The sequence below is a fragment of the Budorcas taxicolor genome, chromosome 2 (assembly GCF_023091745.1).
Source record: "Budorcas taxicolor isolate Tak-1 chromosome 2, Takin1.1, whole genome shotgun sequence".
In the NCBI taxonomy this organism is placed as follows: domain Eukaryota; kingdom Metazoa; phylum Chordata; class Mammalia; order Artiodactyla; family Bovidae; genus Budorcas; species Budorcas taxicolor.
Window position 1 is genome coordinate 1,497,375 of NC_068911.1, and position 21,297 is coordinate 1,518,671.

At 69.2% G+C, this 21,297-nt stretch overlaps 1 protein-coding gene across 1 annotated transcript; it reads right to left on the reverse strand.

Moving 5' to 3' along the window:
- Positions 1 to 1,663: 1,663 nt before the first annotated feature.
- Positions 1,664 to 20,489, reverse strand: MICALL2 (MICAL like 2). The gene is made up of 18 exons (XM_052635539.1): positions 20,347 to 20,489; positions 12,901 to 12,949; positions 11,143 to 11,284; positions 10,244 to 10,422; positions 9,495 to 9,607; positions 8,489 to 9,232; positions 8,031 to 8,060; positions 6,803 to 7,062; positions 5,918 to 6,008; positions 5,196 to 5,356; positions 4,681 to 4,833; positions 4,067 to 4,131; positions 3,860 to 3,980; positions 3,643 to 3,733; positions 3,366 to 3,439; positions 2,746 to 2,860; positions 2,311 to 2,357; positions 1,664 to 1,791 (listed from the first exon to the last, which is right to left on the reverse strand). The coding sequence occupies exons 1-18, from the start codon at positions 20,487 to 20,489 to the stop codon at positions 1,697 to 1,699; spliced, it is 2,673 nt and encodes an 890-aa protein (XP_052491499.1). The 3' UTR covers positions 1,664 to 1,696.
- Between the last annotated feature and the right edge of the window lie 808 nt (positions 20,490 to 21,297).

Below are 21,297 nucleotides of genomic sequence, written 5' to 3' on the forward strand. Positions count from 1 at the left end.
GACCCTGGGGTGTGACCGCCAGCAGGGGCTCTGCTACCTTGAGCCCCCCAGCACCCTCAGGGGGGCCTCCAGGGCCCCAAGGATGGAGGGCAGCCCTCTCTCCCCGGGGGGGTGCCCCTGAGGTGCGTGTCCCCACCAAGGCCATCCCCTAACAGGCTGGACAACCTTACACACGCTGGGAGGAATCCTTCCCACCCCATCTCGAGATGCCCTGTGCACCTGCCCACCCGGGCTCCCGGGCCACATGGAGGGCACTGCCACAGGGGTGCTGGAGCCGGGCCGCAGGTTCCAGCCCCAGGCCACACCTAGCTTGCTGTGTGACCCTGGCGGGCTGGCCGCACCGCTCTGAGCCGGTGTCCTTGTCAGTAAAACGCAGCTGTCGGCTCTGCTGAGTGGCCCTCTGCCTCCCCCTGGTGTTGAAGAGGCTGCACTGCCGCAGGGGCCCACGTGGGAGGATGGTGTGGGGGCTGGAGCTCAGGGAGGGTCAGGCTGACAGCCCCAGGGCCCTTCCCCATCCTCCTCCTAACATGCGAGGGCCCCGGGCCTCTGGTCAGAGCCACCACTGTGCCCAGCGCCTGCAGAAGGACGTCAGGCTGCCCTACCTGACCGAGTCCCTGCAGGGCCCAGGCCCCACTGACCGCCCAGGGCTGTCCATAGCCCCGTCACCCCGCCCTCCAGCGGGATCTGGCTGTGATCCAGGGGGTGGCAGGAGATCTCTGAGCCCCTCCACCCACTGCTGAGCCAGGCTCAGCCCCGTGACCCCATCAACCTCACCGGGAACACGCAGCCCATCACTACCAGAGGCTCAGGGAGGGCAGGGCCCTGGCCTAAGGCCACATGGCTGAGCAGCACAGCTGGGGACCAGCCCCCCGCCTGACTGCGGGTCCCCAGACCTCAGCGGAGACCCCCACAGCCCGTGAGGACAGAGAGCTGAGAGCCGGTGGGCCCAGCACACTCAGCCAGGGGCTCCCACCCCTACGGGCACCCACAGGGTCCTGACGCCGCCTGTCGCCAGGCGGGCGGGTGTCAGTGCTTTGCTGTTGCCGAGGGTCCCTGGGGCGGGACCATCAAGGTGGGCTCCGCGGTGGCTGCAGACCCCACAGGAAGACTCCAGGCTGGGAGGCTGAGCCCTGGGAGTGTGACTGCAGCCCAGGGGCCCGGGCTGGAGCCGCTGAGGACGCAATCTGGGCCGCAAGGGAGCTCTGCGCCCTCACGCCTGCCCTGCGGGACTGTGGACCCCTCACCCAGCGTCGGGCAGGGCAGCGCCCGGCTCCCTTGCTGGACGCCAGGAACGCCGCCCACAGGGGCCCAGTCGGCCTTCACCTCAAAGGTCAAAGTCACAATCTAGACAGGGACCCCCACGAGGGGGGTGGGGGCCAGCACCTGGTGGCGGTTTGCAGAGATCCCGCCCTGCCCTGGCTCCTGAAGGCTCACATCTAGCCTGTCCGCGCGGCCAGGCCAGGAAGCAGCCAGCAGGGCCTGAGAGGCTGCAAGCGCCCGGGGCCACAGGCCTGTCCACACGGCGGCAGAGGCGGAGGGTGGCTGAGACCTCTGGGCTGCCAGGAGCTCGGGGCCGGACGGGACACGGAGCCCAGGCCACGCGTCAGTTTCTTTATTGAGGCGCCCCGACCCCGCAGTGGGGCAGCGTGGGTCCCACCCCGCCCGCAGACGAGGGTTCTGCAGCGCCGCCAGGCGGCTACTCGGGGGTCCTGCTCCGGCTCTTGGGGGACCAGATGCTGGACAAGCGGAACCGGGGCTTCTTCCTCTGCTCCTCGCCGCTCCTCTGCAGGTCTGGGGGCGGACACAGGGGCCTCGCTCGCCACCTGGAGGCCGGCTCCCCACGGCCTCCCACCCGCGGGGCCCCAGCAGAGCCCACCCGCCGCCCTCCTCAGGGGTCGCGCCGACCGCCTGCCTGGAGAGCACCCGCCGGGCTGGGCGCGTCTGGGGGACGAGGCCTCCCCTCGCCCCGACCATGGGGCCCCTCAAGCCCGGGGTACTCACTCCCTCACGGTGAGCCTTCCTGACCCCACGCCTCTGCAGCGCTGCAGGCCGGCCCGCCCCGGGCCCCGCCCCCGCCCCCGCCCCGGGCCCCGCCCCCGCCCCGGGCCCCGCCCCCGCCCCGGGCCCCGCCCCCGCCCCGGGCCCCGCCCCCGCCCCGGGCCCCGCCCCCGCCCCGGGCCCCGCCCCCGCCCCGGGCCCCGCCCCGCCCCGGGCCCCGCCCCCGCCCCCGCCCCAGGCCCCGCCCCCGCCCCCCGCCCCGCCCCGCCCCCAGGCCCAGGCCCCGCCCCCTGCGCCGGAGCCCCCGGTCACCCAGCTTCTGGATCATGCTCCGCAGCACCTCGTCCTCCTCCTGCTCCCTGAAACGGAGCAGCCGTGAGGGCACGCGGCGGCGGGGGTGCGGCGCCCTCACACCGCCCGACCTCACACCGCCTGCCCGCGGGCCACACCACGGAACCACCCCCTCCTGCCCTGCGCAAGTCCCCGCCTCTCGGCCCGGCAGGACCCGGGACAGTGACCCGGGACCGGAAGGGCCGGGGTGCCCCAGGGGCTTCCCTAGGGGAGACCCTGGGAGCCGGGCTGCCTGGCAGGGCCCACCCTCCGCCTCGGGCCCCACCTGCGAAATGCACAGGGTGGGTCTCCTCCGGCTGATCGGAAGGGGAGGTCCTGAGCCCCCCTCACCCGGACCCCCTACACCTGGAACACCGCCCCCCGGACCCCCTCACCTGGACCCCCCTGGCCCCTCACCTAAGCCGGTCCTCATCCAGGAAGTCGATGATGTCGCTGCGGTTGTTGACCGTGTCCACGTACTGGTCCAGCAGATCCTGCTCCCGCTGCCGGTCCTGGGGGGACTTCAGACCCTCTGCGGAGACAGCTGGCATCAGCAGAGCCCTGTTGTCCCCACCCTGCTCAGGGACGCGGTGTCCCCATTCCCCAAGGGTAAGGCCCCTCCCCCGGCGGAGAAGGGGGTCCCCGGGGCGTGAGTGAACAGCGCCTGAACGGGAGGCGGGCGATACAGGCCCCTCCCGGCTGTCAGCCACGCACACAACACCGCCCGCCCGCCTGTCCCAGACACGGCGGGCTCGTGGCACTACGGCAAGGTGGGGGCGGGCCTGCCAGGACCCGAGCCCCAGCCCAGCACTCAGCCGCGGGAACCACGACGCCAACAGATTCGTCAGCTGCTCCCGGCACGCCCTGCACAACCCTCACCACCACTGGAGGAGAGGGTGCTAGAATCGCCCCCACTTTCCAGGAATGAAACCCAAGCACAGAGAGGCTGAGGGTCTCAGCCAGGCAGCCAGCCGGGGGCCCGGGGAAGCCCGCCCCTGAGCCCCGCAGCCCCGCCCCGCGCCACTGGCTGGACGCACCCGGCTTGGCCATCAGCCGGCGCAGCTCCCCCTCGAGGTCCAGCTGCCGCTCCTCCAGGCGCTGGTCCCTGGCCCTGCAGAGGGGGCGTGGCTGTGAGCCAGCCACCTGCGAGCACGCCCACGAGCATGCCCGCAAGCACACGTGAGCACACCCACAAGCACAACTGTGAGCACACCCACGAGCACACCTGTGAGCACACCCATGAGCACACCTGTGTGGACGCCCATGTACGTGCACGGAGAAGGCCCCTCCAGGGGGCCACGGCCAGACACTCACTTGTACATCAGTTCCGACTCCAGCCTCAACAGCAGCTGCTTTTCGTGGACGAGCCGGAACCAGTCCACCATGAGGGCATCCTCCGAGTCATCTACGGAGAGGAGTGGGCTGGGCGTGGGCGGGCCAAGGGGCCCAGGGCCACGCTGGTCAAGGCCAGGTCAGGGTGCTGGGTGGCGAGGGAGAAGGGGGCCCGACGCGGGGTGTGGGGGGCGCTCACCCCCCTCGGCCGCTCGCAGACGCTTCTCCAGCTCCACGCCCCGGAGCTCCAGGGCGTCCAGCTGCCTCTCAATGTCCTGCACTTGCCGCTGGATCTCGGGCGGCATGTAGTCGGGATGTAACTGGGGATGGGTGGGTGGTGAGAGGCGGGGGCGGCCGCGGGCCCCGGGGCTGAGCTTCTCACCCACCCCTACCCCAGCCCACTCACCGTGACTGGGGAGGTTGCCGACCTGGCAGGCAGAGCGGCTACACCGGCGGGGCCTGGCGGCCTCCCTGGGGAAGGGGCAGCACAAGCCTCTTCAGGCATCAGGCCCAGCGTGACCCAGACGCAGTCTGCAGTGGGGGCCACCCAGCCCTGCCCCCCGGGACACCCTGGCAGCCTGGTATGCCTGCCATGCCCAGCAGCCCCTGCTGGTGCCCGAAGAGCGAGAGCTGGCAGACACATCCCAGGAGACCCCGTGCTCATCCGGGCCCTGCCCTCCTCCAGGTCGGCAGCAAGGACGCCCTGCAGCACCCCAGCCACCCTTCCCACAAGACACCGGGAGCAGAGGCCCAGTGGCTGCCAGGGTGACTCAGCCTCCAGGAGGCAGGCGGGGCCTCGATCCCGTCCTGCTGTCCCTTCACGTGGGAGACCCTCCAGACCTCCAGCCCCACCTCAGACACACAGAGCCCGGGCACGTCCAGCTGTGCTCGCCTCCGCTGGCACTGGAGGCTTGTCTTCCTCCATTCTAGGCTTCATGAGCTCTTACACATCCTCCAAAGCCCCAGGGGGCATGTTCTCCAAAGGGCCCCAAGCAGGAACGTGGTATGCCCTGGACTCACCTGGTTTGCCTTGCGGAGGACCTTTCTCCTCCTCCTTCTGGTTCTGGGCAGGGCCTTCCTTCCTTGACGGTTCAAGCTGCAGCCAGTCACCAGAAACATCCAGGCTGGCTGGGACGGCCAGCTTCCTGAGAGGGGATGCGGACGCAGACGCGGCTGCCCGCGGTGGGGACGAGCCAAGCGTCAGGCCAGTAGCCCCAGGCCCTCCCCCTCCTGCCTTCCTGAGCTGGGCCCCCGTGGAGGGGCGCCCACACGGGTGTCAGGCCACGATCCACGTCTGCCCGGCTGGCCACGTCCACAGGAGGGGAAGGGGACAGAAGGCTGGCCCTTGAGGGCACAGGGGACCTGCCTGGGGCGGCAGAACGTGGCTGGGAGCAGACACGCGCAGACACGCGCAGTCACGCCTCACACACGCATGCCCGCCCGCCTGGACCACCGGCTGCTCTGCCCCTGAGGAAAGGGCCCGCTAAACCAGGGCTGCCTGCGGAGGAGGGTTGAGGGCCTCTGGCCGGCAGTACCTGGGAGGCTGGCCCCGGGGCCGGCTGCGCCCGGCATCCTGTCCACCCGCACAGAGGTCAGCGTGATCTGGATGCCCCCCTTGGAGCTCCCGGATGCCTTCCCAGCTGTGTCACCTGCCCTCAGCTCTCCCAGGACCTGAGGTTCCTTTGGCTCCAGGACCCTGGGCAGAGAGGCAGGAGGTCAGCGGAGGGAGACAGGCCTCCCCGCACCCTGTGCCGACCAGCCTGGGGTACGCGTGCCGCTCTCGGCCCTGACGGTCTCACCTGGAGCACAGACACGGGTGCTCAGGTGCAAGCGTGTGCTCAGGTGCCCGGAGCGTGCATGAGGACGGGTCCCCTGCGGCTCACAGGGAGGCCGCCCCGCACCGCGGACCTGCAGCGGCCCTCTCCCTCCCCGCCCCTCTCTCTGCCAAGCCTGCAGTGAGTGGGGGTCCCAGGTCAGCCCTGGGGGGACGCACCTTGGGTGCTCTCATTCCCCGGGGCCTCCAGGCTGGTTCAGTGAGGATCCCACGGTCGTGGTGGGCCCTCCCTGGAGCTGCCTGACCCCCCGAGTCCAGTGGCCCGAGGGCACATGGCCTGTCCCGGCAGGCTCCTGCTTCCACAGCTGACCTGCACGGGCCGCCATGTGGCCAGCCTGAGAAGCGCCTGCTGGGTGCCTGCCCGGTGCCCACCCTGGCCGCAGGCGGGGGAGGCTCGGCGCCCCGGGGGCCCGCCGCACGCACCTGTCCGCGGGGCTCTTCTCCACGGGCTTCAGGCGGGCCCTCCACCCCGCCGGCTGGTCCTCCGGGCTAGCCTGGGGGCTGGTGCCCGGGCCTGGGTGGGAGCAAGCGGTCTGCTGGGAAAGGCCGCCCTTCCTGCTCCTCCCACCACCCCCACTTCGGGCGCTCCCACAGCCAGCCTGGCCCCTGGGAAGGGGCGCTCCCTGTGGGAGCTCCTGGGAAGGACGCCCCCCTGTGCTGTGTGCCTGGGGGGTCCCCGCCCGCCTCTCCTGCTGCCAAACAGGGTGCGTGAGCCCCGGGGACTCCGTGCGGGTGTGGGGTGACTGCAGGCCTCCTTGGCTCCGGGCAGAGTGGCCTTCCGGCCGGGAACTCAGCCACGAAAGAGTGGGAAGAATGCTTTGGATCCTGCGTCCTCTGAGCCGCCCAGTGACCCCACGGGTGCCCTCAGGGGCAGCCCCAGTGCCAAGAAAAAGCCGAGTGTGCAGTCCTGGAGCACAAGGCCAGGGCAGTCGGGGGCATCAGGGCCTTCGGACAGCAGGCCCTGAGGCCAGTTCCGGGCAGTGACGAGGGATGCACGGACCGGGGGTGCACACCCCCAGGAGGGGGATGGACCGGGGGTGCACACCCCCCCCGGGAGGGGGATGGACCGGGGGTGCACACCCCCCGGGAGGGGAACCCTGGCAGGGCGCCGTCACTACGGGGCGGCGGGGCTGTGGGGCTGGGCCTGCAGGTGACAGCCCGAGACTGGCCCCAGGAGCCGGGCTGTGAAACAGGACCACGGGCTGGGAACAGCGGCCACAACACGGCGGCAGGCTGGGCGCGAGGACCCCGGGGACCCCGCCACCCCCACAGCACGGCCCGTGCCCCGCCCACACTGGGGGCTCTTACCCTTGGCCAGCGGGGCCTCTGGCTTCAGCCTGGAGCCAGCACCGACCCCGACGGCCCCTGAGGAGGCAGCTGGGCCCTTCTTGGCCTCCTGGGATGGCCATGAGGCGCTGCCCACACCCGGGGCCGGGGGAGGCCCCGTCCTCGTAGGGGAGCTGAGGGTCTGTGGGGACGCCGGCTGTGATGCTCTGGCTGGTGGACTGGCTGCAGGCCCCCCAGATCTGGGATGGGAGCTGGGAGCAGGGGTGGCGGCGGTGGGGGCCCTGTGGGGGGGCACGGTTGTCAGCATGGGTGGGAGCCCCCTCAACCCCCAGGCAGTAGGCAGCCCCTCATCTCCCTGAGACGCTTCCCAAGGCCCACCCTCCTGAGGGCCGCCGCGGGTGTGGGCATCGCGTCTGGCCTTGGCACTCCCTCCTATGAGCTCTGGGGTCGGCTGGCACTGAACACCCCCCGAGGCACCACACGCAGGGCGTGGGCAGCACCCAGACCTCCCTCCCTGGCCCTCCGGCCCACCCGGAGCAGCCGGACTGCAGGGCAGAGTCTACGCTCCGTCCTGAGTGACATGCACAAGGCCCGCCCACAGCCACTGTGTCCCTGGGGGCGCACTCGCGCAGGAAGTGGGGCCCCGGGCCCCTCAGGCAAACAAGTTCTCTCCCCCGGCCCCCCCAGACTGGGCTCCCCACAGGGAGCACCCCGGGGGCACTCACGCGGCCTCGGCCCCCGAGAGCTCCGCACCCCGGGGGCGCTCACGTGGCCTTGGCCCCCAAGAGCTCTGGACACCCCTCAGTGCTGCAGGGGCAGGGGTCTGCCTGCCCATGCCCGCCCTGGGAGGCCCTGGCACTCGCCAGCGTCAGCAGCTCCGAGCCAGGAGCGCCCCCGATGGGAGGGACAGCTCTGCGCAGTGGCTGCAGCCTTGTCACCGGCCTGGCGTGGACCCTCCAGTGTGTACTGGTGCCAGGGGGACCCCCCTCATCCCTCCAGGGGCTCAGGGAGTGACCTTATTTGGAAACAGGCTCTTTGCAGGTGAGATCAAGCTACGACTTGCTCATCCTGGACGGGGTGGGGGGGCCCTGACGTCAAAGACAAGAGGGAAAGGAGAGGAGGAGAGGACAGATGGACAGACAGGAGCCCGTGAAGACAGCAGAGACGAGCCGGGGCCACGGGCGCCCCCAAGAGCCGGACGAGGCAAGAGAGCCCCCGCAAGCCTGCGTTGGGGTGCGGCCCTGCCCACCTCTGGCGCTCGTTCCCGGGGCCTCCAGCTCTGTGAAGGAACAACGCCTGCAGTTGTAGCCACCCGGGCCCCGCTTGTCCAGCAGCCCCAGGATGTGAGCACGGAGACCCACCTCTACCCACAACCCTGCAGGCCTACGTCCCGCGCGCTGAAGACACTGGGCCATGCTCAGCCCTGCTGACGCTCAGACCACCCGTGGCCCCGGCCCCTCATCTGTGCATGGCGTCTTCATGTGGACTGAGCGTGGGCAGCCCCCCTGCACACACATGGCTGGCTGTACAGGGCCAGCCGTGGCCCCCGCCTAAGGCCACCAGGCCCTCCTCAGTCCCCACACCCCCCGGTTGGGAAACAGGCCAGGGATGGGCAGCCCCGGTGCCACACGCCAGGCAGGTCCGAAGCCCCGAGCGCCTCCCCAGCTGCCCCGACCCCACCGGGCCCCAGGCCCCTCCTGCACCCACCTGCCGGGCGCCCCGAGCTCCGGGAGGGTCTTGCGGAGGAAGCTCAGCGCCTGCTCCCTGCGGCCGTCCATGGAGGGCGCATCTGCAGCGGGCGGGCCAGGGCTGGGGGCAGCTCCGGGGGTCTGGAAGAACCGCTCCCGAGCCTGCTGGGTCTTAGAGGATGACGGGGTCCAGGCCGGGGTGCCTCCTGGCACTGGAGATGCCGGCCTAGAACTGAGTTTGGTCTGGGGGGCTGTGACTCGGGGTGTGGCCCAGCCTTGCGGTGTGGCTGGGCAAGGGTCCGGGGCACACGGGGTCCCGGTGGGCCGGGGTCTGCCTGCTGGCGACGGCCATACCGTCAGGGAGCTGCTGGTCACATGAGTTCTGGCTTCACCCCCTGCGGGGCCCACCATGAGCCTGGGCGCAGCTGGGCTCCCCACGGGGACTCGGGATGAAACGGGGGCTGGCGGGTCGGCTGAAGCTGGAGGAGAACCTCTGGCAGACGCGCTGCCTGCCGCGGGGTCCCAGCCGGGCGGCCTGGCCTTTGGCCCCGCGTCTCTCTGTCCGCTCGCCTCCCGCGTCTTCCTCAGGCCTCCAGGGGTCTCCGAGTCCCCGGACATGGCCCCAGGCCGCTTGGAGGCCAGGCTGGGCAACGTGGGGCTGGCAGAGGTGGTTTCGGGGTGATGGCTGGAGCAGGCGAAGACGCCGGGCTCTCCTGTGGCCCTGCAGGCCCCCGAGTACAGCGTGCTGGGGCACTGCTTACACCTGGGGGGGCGGGGAAGGTTGCAGCCACATGCGTGTTCATTCCTTCCTCCCAGAGCACACGCATGTGCGTCCCGTGTCCCCTCGTGTGGCTGGCGAGTCACTCAACAAACACCCCATCCCCCAATCATTGTGAGGCCGTCTCGCCCAAGGCCCTCATTAGAGGTGCAGACACCCTGGGAAGCGCCCATACCCAGCAGCACGCACACAGACGCACACGCGCGTGCACGCACACAGGGGCGCGCACACATGCGCACACGCCCACCTGAAGCAGCCGCGGTGGTACAGCCTCCCGTCCGCCAGGTGGCGCTGCATGAGGTGCACGTGCTGCCCGCAGATGCCGCAGCTGCTGCTGAGGGAGCCCCCCGCGGCCTGGCCCTGGGGGGTGGGCGCCGCTGAGCTGCCTGCGCCACCCCCCACACCCAGCCCGCCCAGCTGTCGAGGGCGGGAAGATCCCAGTTTACTGACCGAGGCCCGGGAGGAGGCTCACGCCTGGACTCGGTTCAGGGTCTCCCGCCTGGCCCAAGGGGAGGGAGGCTGGGGGCTGATGTTGGGGGGCCCCCGAGGACCAGGACAGGTTCCAACACCTCCTGCTCCCACCCCAAGGTGCAGAAATGCAACCCAATTCCAGCGCCCCAGGCGGGGAAGCCTGGAGTGACCACCACACCCCGTCCCGTGTCCACCTCATCTTGCAGGGCTGGCCTGGGAGCAAAAGACACACTGCGCGTCCTCCGGGCCCACCGGGCGGGGGAGGGGCTGAGGTGAAGCAGCTGCTTGCCGCCTGCCGGGCCTGCAGGGCCTCCCTGGCCTCCATGTACCCCTCTGTGCGGTGGGCATCACACCCCCACCATCACACAGCATTGAAGGAGCTCGGGGGGCCAGTCTAGGGGGCAGCTGGGGCCACGTCTGAGTCCTGAGGGGCCTCCCCATCCTGGGCACACTCAGGGCCCAGAGCCCTGCTCGGGGAAAGCTGACGTAGAACCCGTGAACCACAGCGAGAGGCTGGGCACTTACAGCCTTCTGCGGGGGACCCTCCATGCCCCCATCCCTCCGCTGGACCGTGCGGTTTGTGCTGACTGGAGACAGTGGCTGTCCCCGGGCCGGGCTGGGTGTGAGTTGGGACGGGGCCTTCTTTCCAGACGGCTCCTCACTGGCATCGGACGGCGGCCTTTTGACACCGGCCGTGCGCTCAGCTGGCATGAGACGCGGGGTCAGGGCCCAGGCCCCACATGCTGGCTCCGAGAGTCCAGCCTCCCCCTCCCCACCCAGTGTGGGTTACCTGGAGGTGCCAGTGCCAGCGTGGGAGCCGGCGTGGGCGGGGGGGGGCGTGGCCCCAACCACTTCTACTCGAAACAGGGCCTGGACTCCCCCGCTCCCCTCTCCCATCCCGTCCTCCCCCCAATCCCGTCCCCCCCACCTTCTCCCATCCCAGAGAGCCCTGCTCTGCGGGCAGGGAATAGGGACTTTCTGTTCCCCCACCAAGTGGGGCTCTAGGGCAGGCTGGCCCTGAGCCCAGAGTGATCCGGGGATTTCTGAGCAGGGTGAGGCGAGGCGTGGGCGGGGCGGGGGGGGGGGGCTGCTGCACAAAGCAGCTGGAGTGGCGTCTCCCCCGCCAGCCCCTCCCCTGCCCAGCCTGCTCCCAGCCACGCCCTGCGGGGCCAGCTGACCCCCTGCCCAGCCTGCTCCCAGCCGCCCCTGCCAGGGCCAGCTGACTGTCAGCACCCAACGGGGGGCCTCTGTGTCAGGCCTGAGAGCCTAGTGGGTCCGGCCATGCCGCCCGAGGCGAGAGCTGTGGGCACAGACCCCCGGGGTGCAGACAGGCAGGCCCCGGCCCGGAGGGGCACGGGGGAGCTGGGTGCGTCTGCCGGCGGACAGGGAGGGGCCACGGGGGCCTGGGCGGGGCGGGCGCTCACCGGGGGCGCCCCTCTGGAAGTAGTTGTAGTACTGGGACACGTAGGTCAGGATGCTCAGCCGGTCGGGGACCTTCAGAGCCACCATGTCCTCGGCGTCCAGCAGGGCCGGGATGCCCAGCTGCTCCTCCGCCACGCGGAAGGCCTGAGGGAGGGCGGTGGTCAGCAGGGGGCCCAGGAGACCCCACCCTTCCCTGGCCAGACCACCAGCTACCCCCAGAGGAGGGGGATGGGCCCGAGGCAGCAGAGCCGCCTGGAGCCCAGAAAGGCCAGGTTCTGGTTTGTGGTCTGCTCAGCCTGTGTGGGCTCCCTGGCCTCAGTTTACCCGTCTATACAATGAGCATCACACCCCGATGACAGGATTGAAGGAGCCGGGGGCTGGTCCAGGCCCTGATCCTCAGGGACTCCAGCCCGTCACCGTGGACGCCCCTCAACGGTCCCCCACCCCCAAATCTGTGTGCCCCTGGCTGACACAGGCCTTACAGGTCAGGGGGCAGCTTTCTCCATGGGAGAAGCCCTCCCCAGGCCAACTGGGACCTGTGTCTTAGGAGCCAAAGCCGGGGTCAGCGGGAAGGGCACCGGCAGGAGGGGCTCCCCACTGGCCACGGCCTGTGTGTCTCCCCGCCCCGCCTCGGGCGGCCTCCCCTGCCCGCACTCCTCTCCTCCTCTAAACTACCATGACTCCCCCAATCTCTGTGCATCCAAAGGCTCCTGGGCCCGCAGACCTGCAGCCCCCCAGCAGTGACGGCCCCTCCACGCCAGATACAGAAGCCTCCCACCGCCTCTAACTCCTTCAAAACACAGGGAGATCTGGCTCCTCCGGCTGCCCCCCTGCCCTGCACTGACCCTGTGGCACCAGGGGCAGCTCCCAGCACAACAGCCTTCAGAGAAGAAGCCAGGTTCTCCCCACACCCCGGGGCTGCTGGCCGCTCCAGGCTCCTCCCTCTGCTCCAGCCTCCCCTCCAGCTCTGTTCCAGCCTCCTCTTTCTGTTCCAGCCTCCCCCTCCGTCCCTGCCAACCCCGCCTGCTGTCTCCCAGAGGCAGGGTGCCCTCCAGCCCCGGAGCCTCACCTCCGCAGCCCCCGTCCCGGCCTCATCCAGGGAGGCACCCCTGTCCCCTCACCACACCTTGCACCTGCACCTGTTCCCTGCGGCACCCGCACACACGCCCTCCGTGGTCAGGTGGTCTAACCACCCTGTCACGGTGCGCGTGTCCCATTCCAAGCCATGCATGCGTGGCTGGGGAGGGTCTGAAACGTGGTCAGTGCCACTAAAGAACTGAAAATGCCATTTCATTTCATCTCGATTAAGTTACGTTTAAATTCCCATTGCTCGCGCCGAGCGGCGGCTGCACCCGGGCCGGGCCCGCAAGGGAGCGCCGTGAGCACGGGCCAGTGCCCTGGCGTCAGCGGGCGGTCAGGAGCTCGCTGATCAGCAGAGATGCTGAGGCTGGTCCGTGGTGGGAGGGCCAGGCAGCAGTTGATGCTATTAGCCTGGGAGCAGGCCCATCCCAGGACCCCCGGGGGCCCCGTCCCACCCACTCCCCCTGCTCTGCCACGGGTGGGAAGGAGGGTCCGGGAAGAGGGACTGGGAGGGCCTGGCTGCAAGATCAGGGGCAGCTCTGGGAGCCGGGGTCGCCCCGCACGGGCTGGCCCTTCCCCTGACCGCCTGTGGGCAGCAGCCACTCTGAAGCAACCCCTGGGGACGTTGCCCCAAGAGGGTCCCTGGGACACGGGCCGGGGAGGCATGAGTGGGTACTCACCAGCTTGTTGTTCTCGTAAATGTTTTCCTTCCTGAGAGCATCGAAGTTTCTGGAAAATAAGAACACTGGTGTTCAAAGTAGCTCAGGGTCCAAGAAAGGAGGAGCCAGAAGGGCTTGGGGGGAAGGGGAAACCAAGGCCGGGGTGGGGGCAGGGAAGGAAGCAGGTCACATGGCGACCGCGAGGAGGGCAGGGCTCTGGCCCGGGAGGCCGTTCAGCACCTGCACTGACCTGGGCTCCGTGGCCCACACGGGCCCCCAGCTGCAACCGTGACCTCTCGCCCTGTGGAGGCCGCGCCCGATCACCGCGCCGTCCGTGAGGTGTGGCTGGAAGCAGGCCCCAGGCGGCAGAGTGATCAGCCTGGCCAGGCCCCCACTCAGGGAGGGCGGCCCCCTGGCAGGGAGCTGGGGGTTCCCAAGAGGCAGCGTCCCAGAGCGAGTAGCCCCACGGACGGAGGTGCGCACAGCCCGGTGGTCAGGGCAGGCCGGGCCCCGCGCCAGCTCCGGGCTCCTCTCGCTCCCTGTATGAATCCAGCGCCGCCCGCGAGCGCTGCTGTCCTCGGCTCCATACAAACACCGCCCCGCTCACAGACAGGGACGTGGGAGAGAGGCTCCGTAAGTGCCCGAGGCCACACAGCAGGACGACAGGGCCAGAGCAGGGTCGAGGCCCCAGAGTCCTGGCGTTTGAGGTTGCCCAGCCATCCTCCTAAGTGAGCAGACCCTCCAGGCTGAGAATGTCAGAGAGCCCCCACGCCCACCGCGACCCCGCACTTTGCCGCCAGTGTGCAGGGGCCCCAGGCCTGGCCTGGAGAGGCCGGAGCACAGAGATCACTCCAGAAGGGGAGAAGCATTGCGCCAGCTCCAGGCCGGGCCTAGGACTCCGCGCAGTACCGCACGGAACCTCTTGGACGACAGTCCAAGCCGAAGACACAGCCGGGCCCCAGTAGGCAGCTGGCCCAGGCCTGGACGCTCAGCTGGGTGGCCCGACACCTACGGGTGGCCTGGTCACATACGAGTCTGTCTGGCTGTCCACGTGCTGGGCGGCAGCCTCGCCACTTTGAGGTGAACTGCTCTGGAAGCCTCGGGGCACAGGAGAGAGCTGAGGGCTGCACCCTAGAGCTGCCCGACCCGGGCAGGGCCCTCTTCTCTTGGGGCCCCACCTAAGAGGGCGACCATAGCTGCTCACGGCCACCTCGAAGCTGGGGAGGTCACAGACAGAGAGGAGACCCTGCAGCCACCTGGCCAGGGAGTCCCTGGCTCCCAGCCCTGACTGTGCACTGACCCCCTGACCCCTGACATCCTGGGGAGGCCTGGTACACAGATGAGGAAACTGAGGCCGGCCCTGGGCCACACGTCGAGGGGGGCGGCCACGGGCTTCCGGGCTTCCACTGCCCTGCCCAGCTCCTCGGGACCCTCCAGTCTCTGCCTGGACCCCCACCTCGCAGGTAACCAGTCCCAGATGTGAGACCACCCAGGAGAACAGAGGTGCTTTGTGCCGGGGATAGGGCAGCTGGCAGACCTGTCTGCGGGGACAAATGATGGCAGGGCAGGAAGGGGGGCATGGCGGCCTGGCCTCCCCTCCCCTGCAGTCCGTGGCCAGAGGACTGGCTGGGCTCCCGGCCAGGCTGGCCCTTCTGACCTCAGCATCTGGGGGCTCAGGAGTCCCCCTCCCAGCCGCTGCCCCCAGCCACCCCTTTGAAAGCCCAATCTCTTCTCCAGACCTGCCCTGGGTCACTGACCAAACTGGCCACATCCTCAGCAAGATGCTCGGTGCCACAGGGCAGGATAACAAGGTCTGTTTTGTCTCCAAACAAGCAGAAGGAAGCCCTCTGCCCCCTGTGTGGGCCTCGGTCCACCCGGGGGGCTGCAGCGGCTCTGCCCTGCGAGGTGGGGGGCAGCCAGCTGCCCACAGGACCCTGTCCGCCTGCAGACCCAGAGTGAGCGTCTCAGAACCCAGGGCAAGTTGGGGCACCCACGACTCGGGGCCAGCCCCACTGAGCAGGCTCAAGGTGTGCCAGCCAGAGGGTGCAGAATCACCCTTCCACTCAAGTTCCAGGCCACCACCCTCAGCACCAAAGCCAAGCTGCCTCCCAGGCTCCCTGGCTGGGCCGGACCACCCTGGCCAGTCCCACAGACCATGCCCCGCCCAGACCCGGCTCTCTCCAAACTCCCTGTCTCCTGCCTCCGGGCCTCGGCCCACACTGTTCCCTGCATCCAGAGCGCGCCTTCTCCCGGAGCCTGAGCTCATGGCCCCCTCAGCAGGGGGTTCGGCCGGCATCACCCTGGTCCAGCGGGGTGGTGGAAACGCCAGAGTCAGAGGGGCCTTGCAAACCCTTTCAGAGAGCGCCAAGGAGAGCCCGCCCCAGGCCACCAGCCTTCTCCCAGCAGGCGAATCCCCGGTGGGATGGGCTGAATTATTCCCCCCCTAGGGGCTGTTTGGAGCCCTAACCCCCACGACCTCAGGACACGACCCTGATGGGAAGCAGGGACTTCACAGAGAGAATCAAGCTAAGTCAGCGGGGGCCCTAGCCCCAAACGCCTGGCGTCCTTCTAAACGGGAAACGTGGACGAAGAGAGGCCCAGAGTGGAGGCTCGCAGAGCAGACCGCATCCGCGTGTCTAGGGCGGAGGCCCAGAGGGAACCAGCCTCGCAGACACCCGCCCGGGGCTCCTGGACAGGCCGGTGGGACGGCTTCCTTCTGTACCTCAGCAGCCCGTTTGCGGGACCTTGCCCAGCAGGCCCTGCGGGCTGATCCCTTGGTCTGACTCAGGGAGGCCTGTCACCAGCTCGTGTTTCAGTTCAAGGCCTCGAGGGGTCAGAACCTGCACACCTGTGGGCGGGACCCGGAGCACCCCCCCCACCCAGGTAAATCAGACATGTTCCCGGACTTTCCCATCGGCGCACTGCTTAGGACTCTGTGCTTCCCCTCTGGGGGTGGGGCACGGGTTTGATCCCTGGTTGGGGAAATCAGATACCACAAGCCACTTGCTGTGGCCAAAAATAAAATAACCATAGTAACGATAAAATCATGGATGTTCTGTTACGGCTCCAAGGCACCTGCCTGGGGTCAGCACACAGCTGGTGCTCCACAAACGCTGCTGACAGCTCCTCTGTGCGGTGCTCGCTGAGTGAGGGGCCCCTGTGGCATCTGTTCACTGCTGCAACGCTGGCTGAATGAATGAACTCACTGGGTCTGCATGCTCTGCCCTGGCCGGCGCCCAGCCTGGCACAGTGCCCGGGCACGCACAGCCCCTGCCCCCCGCGGCCACAGCTGAGCAGGGCTGCTGACCTCCAACGCCCCGGGGGCTCTTGGGAGTGTGTCCCCCTTCCAAATTCCTGGAGGGCTGACCTCACACTGTTTATTTCCTGGAACTGAAAGCAGCTGCGTGGGGGTGGGCTCTGGGGCTGGGGCTGGGGGTGGGGAATGCCAGAAGCAGAGCCTTTTTTCCAGGTGCCTCCAGCACACCTGGGGTTAATCCCACAGGGAAGGGGAGCAGAGAGGGGGACAGATGGACAGACAGGCTGAGGCACAGACGGAGGGACACACAGGCACCAAAGCACCGAGGGAGGAGACAGGAGAGGCCACGGGGCAGAGGGGAGTGCGGGGCGGGGGGAGCTGGTCTGGGGCCAGAGACACCAAGGCAGACACCCCGGAAGAGGCCGGGGGAGGGCGGGCAGAGCTAGGGTGCTGGGGCGAAGAGGCAGCCGGGGCAAGGCAGGGAGGGCTCCCCACGCGTGGGCCTGGCCTCAGGACGCCCCCCTGCTTGCCGTCCGGCTGCAGGCCTCCCCCAGGCCGGAGCAGACCGACCCCCACCTGAGCAGGCCCAGCCAAGAGGGGTCAGCCTGGGGCTCCTGCAGCGGCTGACAGGGGAGTCGGGCGGGGGTTCGGACCCGAGCCTTTTCCCACAGGTGTTGTGGAGAGCCGGCCGGAAGGCGACAACAGGGCTGGGCTACAGCTCTGAGGCCACAGCCAGGGCCTGGTCCCCATGTGGCTTCCTGCTGACCACAAAGCCAGCACGGGTGCGGGGTTGGGGGAGGCCACCCCATGCCCGGGCCTGGCCCCTCCGCCCTGGCCCAGTAATTAGCTCTTGAGTGGGGGCCTCTGGGACTGGGCCTCCTGACTCCCCATGACTGGTGAGTCTCCCAGAGCAGCCAGGGAGCACCCCTACCACCACCCCTGCTTCTGGCCCAGCCTGATAGGAGCTGCAGGGAAAGGTCAGGTCACCCCCCACGGTGCCCTGCTCCCTGCCTCCTGACCCCTCCAGGGCTCCACAAGGCAGGGGCTCCAGCGGCCCACCTGCCCGAAAGGCCCTGGAGAAGGAAGCCCTGCCTCTGGGAAAGGCTCCCGCCGTGGCCCCATGCCCGCCCGCCTTCCTTCCGGCCTCCTGGAGTCTTGGTCCCTCCAGGTCCAGCCCCACAGGTTTACTGCCCGGAGGCGGAACGGGCATGTTTACTTTGAGCCATTCCTGAGCTCACCTGGCTGCTGGGCAGGTGTGGCGTCACTAGGGAAGCAGACCCTGCAGGCAGGCACCTCCGGGCCCACCTGCGAAACCTACAGCTCCAGGGTGGGCTCGGCAGGCAGGCTGGGGGCAGGGACAGCCCTCAGGGTGAGCCTGTCTCCCCACTCGCAGCACACACTGCACACCTGCCAGGGTGCCTGCGGGCGACCAGCGCAGGGCACACGGGAACCCCCGGTCCTGCTGGGCAGAGCCGCCGTGAGGACCCAGCAGCAGGCAGCCGGAGCCTCGCTGGCGGGCTCAGCGCCCGCTCCTCCAGGGCTGCGCTCCTCTGCTGGGCGCCAGGAGCAGACAGGCGGCAGGAAGGCCTGAGAGGAGATACAGGGAAGGCCTTCTGGGTGGCAAAGCTAGGAGAGGCCGAGACAGGATGTCCACTTTCCTGCTGCCGGGGGGTCTTCACAGGATGGGGGAGGGGGTGTCTCACCCAGGTCTGACCAGGAGGACAGCCATCCTGCCAAGTTCCCACGTGCTTCCTCCCCATCCTGCACCACTGGGAGCTTCTTGGGGAGGCCACCCCCTTGGCCAGAGGCGTGGCCAGAGCCAGAGGTGACAGAGGGGTGCTTAGGGCACAGACAGAGGCCCGTGACGCACTTGGGCCCACGCTCATGGGATCCCACCACTTAGTATCTGTGGAGTCCCTTCCAGGCCCCCGCCACACACAGGAGCCTGATGCACCGCCCGCGGCTGCATGACAAACATCCGCAGACGGGGCGGCTGGGAGTAACAGACGTTCACTCCCTTCCACACTGGAGACAGGAAGTCCAACATCAAGGTGCCGGCAGGGCTGAGCTCCCTGCGGAAGCCCCGCGACCCTCTGGCCTCCTGTGGCCTTCCCCGGCTGCAGCCACGTGCCTCCACCCTGCCGCTGTGGCCACGGGCTGCCTCTGCCCTCATCTGCTCCTCCCAGGCGCCTGCAGAGCCCTCACCAGGCAGCAACAGTCTCGCCTCCTGGGCCCCAAGCACCAACCACATCTGTTGACCTCCAGCTGCGTGCTGTTAGCTACTAACCTCCCGGCACGCGCCAGATACTGTCCCAGGCGCTGGGACACAGCAATGCATAAAGCGGACGCCCCCCGCCCCCTGGACCCCCGCCCCCTGGAGCTGGACGTCTGCGGGGGCAGGTGACGGGCACCAAGCCAGCAGGAAGGGGCTGCGCCATCCCGCACGCAGGGCGAGGCCGCCTCCTCCCCCAGCAGCCCTGCCCGACCCTTACCACCGCCTGGAGCTTCTGTCCATGTGCCTGTCTCTACGTCACTCCCTGCCTGAGGCAGGGGCCAAGGCCACCTTGCACAGTACACAGTGCTGAGTATACAGCAGGCACTCAATAATGGTTATCGGAACTGCTGTATGACACCAGCTTGCGCCAGGACACAGACACACCCACACGTGCACGCCTGTGCTCACCTGGGGGCAGTGCATGCCGGGAAAGGGTGGCACACGCACACACACACACAGGCCTCCAACCCCAACTCAGCTGAGAACAGTTGGGTACTCCTGGGGCTCGGAAAGGCCCCAAATTTCCAGTTGCACTCATGTGGTGTCCTGAGGCTGCGGGGCTGGAAGGAGGCCGCACCCGCTGGTGTTGTTGCCAGTGGCAGACTCCTCCCGCTGACCCTTCCAGGTTTCCTGGGCTCAGTCACCAGCCAGCCTTCCCCAGGACCCTGCCTGCCCCAGCCTCCAAGATCCCAGCCCACCCCTCAAAGCCCAGCTTCAGGTGTTCAGGGTGGAACACTCGCTGCATCCCCAGGCCGGGGCTGGGGGCAGAGAGCATGGGCTCCACCCATGCATTTCACAACCCCCGGCTGCAGGAGGAAATCCTTGCGGGCCTCTTAAGACCAGCTTCCCTCTAGAGGGCCTGGGGACAGTCCCCGGGGGTACAGCGGACATCTGGGTGCGGGGGGCGGGGGGGGCACGTGCCAACCCTGGTTCTGCTCTGTCCCAAGCAAGGATGCCTCCTCCCTGGGCCTTGAGACCGGAGGGCAGCACTTGCTGTGGGAGGTGCAGCCTCGGGCCTCTCCCACCTGCAGGCTCCCTGGAAAACCTGCTTCACCCCTCTCTGGCTCCACCCACGACTTCTCAGGAGAACTTTGAAACACCCTGCTTTCCCTGAAGGCATCTTCTGAGGACACCCTTCCCGAGCCTCCGTCTGACCAGCCCAGGCACCCGCCCGGGGAACTTTACTCATTGTGAATTCTCACGATGCGGGGGCCCAGGGCCTCACGGCACAGAGCTTTGTCCCAGCCAGCTGGGTCCCAGTCAAAGAGTGTTTGCCGAGTGCGTAACAGATGGAAGGGCCAAAATGGGGACAAGGCCTGGCAGCAGGGCAGGGTCCACCTCCCAGCCTCGGCTCCGAGACGCTGCTGGGGGGAGATGACCTAGTCCCCAGACCTCCCCACCGCCCAACGCTCCTGTCTCTGGCCCTATCACCCTAGGGTACTGAGGCCTAGCCAGTGGGACCTGGACCCGGGTGGTCTCAAGCCTTCGGCTCTGTTGGCCCCTCCCCTACAGTGACCCTGGGCTGCATTCCTAAAGGTGCCTAATCAGGCTCGGGGAGGGGCAGTGCCCCGCAGTCGGTCCGATCAGTAAGGGCCCCTGATCTGGTGGCTAGGTCTCAGGACAGTGGGGGGTCTCAGAGGGCCCGGAAGGGCAGCTGTGCCGGCCCTTTCCCAGGGAGGCCAGCCAGGAAGGCTGGCTGTGGCCAGAGCCCAGGCCGCTGGCCTGAGTCACAGATTTACTAAGCCGGCGGGGGCGGCCGGAGGTCCTGGCTCCGGCCCAGCTCCACTTGGTGGTCGGGCAAACTGAGGCCGCCGGGGGGCAGCCTGCGGAGCGTGCCGCCGGGCCGGGGGTCCTGACCGCAGCCCACTGCCCCGCGCCCGGCCCGGGCAGCCCCGCCTCGGTCTCCTCGGCGGCGCGCGGGCGGCGGCGCACTCACATGAGGTCCGGCCGGTGGCGGTGCAGGATGGCGCAGAAGGCCAGGCCGTCGCGGAACGACGTGGTCATGTCGGTGATGCTCACGTCTCGGTAGCCCTCGCACTGCTGCCGGCACCACTGCTGCAGAGCCTTGATGGCCGCCATGCGGGCGGCGGTGTCCGCCCGGCCGGCGCCGGAGCTCGGACAGCGCTTCCGGGGGGCCGCGGCCCGGCCCGAGCCCGGGGGACGGACGAGAACCCCGATCCCGAGCGCTGGGAGGACGACGAGCCGCGGCCGAGGAGCCCCGGGAGGACAAGAAGCCGGCGGGAGCGCGGCCGGACCCCGCCCGCCTGGCCCGGCCCCCGGATAAGCCACGCCCCCTACCACCAGGTCCCGCCCCCCAGGCCCCACTCCTCCAGTCAGGATCCGCCCCCGGAGAGGCCCCGCCCCCGGGCCCGCCCGGGTCCCGCCCCCGCCTGGCCCTGCGAGGCTTCGGCCCGAGCAAGCCCCGCCCCACAGGCCCCGCCCAGGCCCCGCCCCTCGCCCCTCCCTCCCGGGGTCCGGCGGAGGCGCCTCGACGCTTTCTTTCCAGCCCCCTCCCGCACCCTTCAGTCACGGAGGCTGAGGCCCGACCCGGGTGCCGCCAGGCGGGCCGGCCGGTGGCCCCCACGCCCTCCCGGCGCTCAGCAGGAACGGCCCTCGCATTTCTGGCCTCTGGAAGGACTTTCCGATCCGGCCTGTCTTGCCGGCGGGCCCGTGAACCTCCCGGATACAAAGAAGAGGCAGCGGAGGCCGGGGAAGAGGCGTGGTGTCGTTGGCTGCCCTGCTGGTGGGGCGACGTCCTCCAGGAGTCTCCCTGCCCGAGATCCCTGGGGGGGGTCTCGGTGTTCTGGTCTGTGTCCCAGTTTTCCGCTACGAGCATCTGAGCCCCAGGTTATTAAGGAAAGGGTCCCCGTGGGGACCTCAGTTACGG

Excerpts from the sequence above, each read along its gene's own strand:
- MICALL2 (XM_052635539.1), bottom strand. The coding sequence starts at position 20,489 with ATGGCGGCCATCAAGGCTCTGCAGCAGTGGTGCCGGCAGCAGTGCGAG. Across the intron at positions 12,950-20,346 it reads CGCCACCGGCCGGACCTCAT|AAACTTCGATGCTCTCAGGA; the intron begins GTGAGTGCGCCG and ends CTTATTTTCCAG. Across the intron at positions 11,285-12,900 it reads TTTACGAGAACAACAAGCTG|GCCTTCCGCGTGGCGGAGGA; the intron begins GTGAGTACCCAC and ends GCCCTCCCTCAG.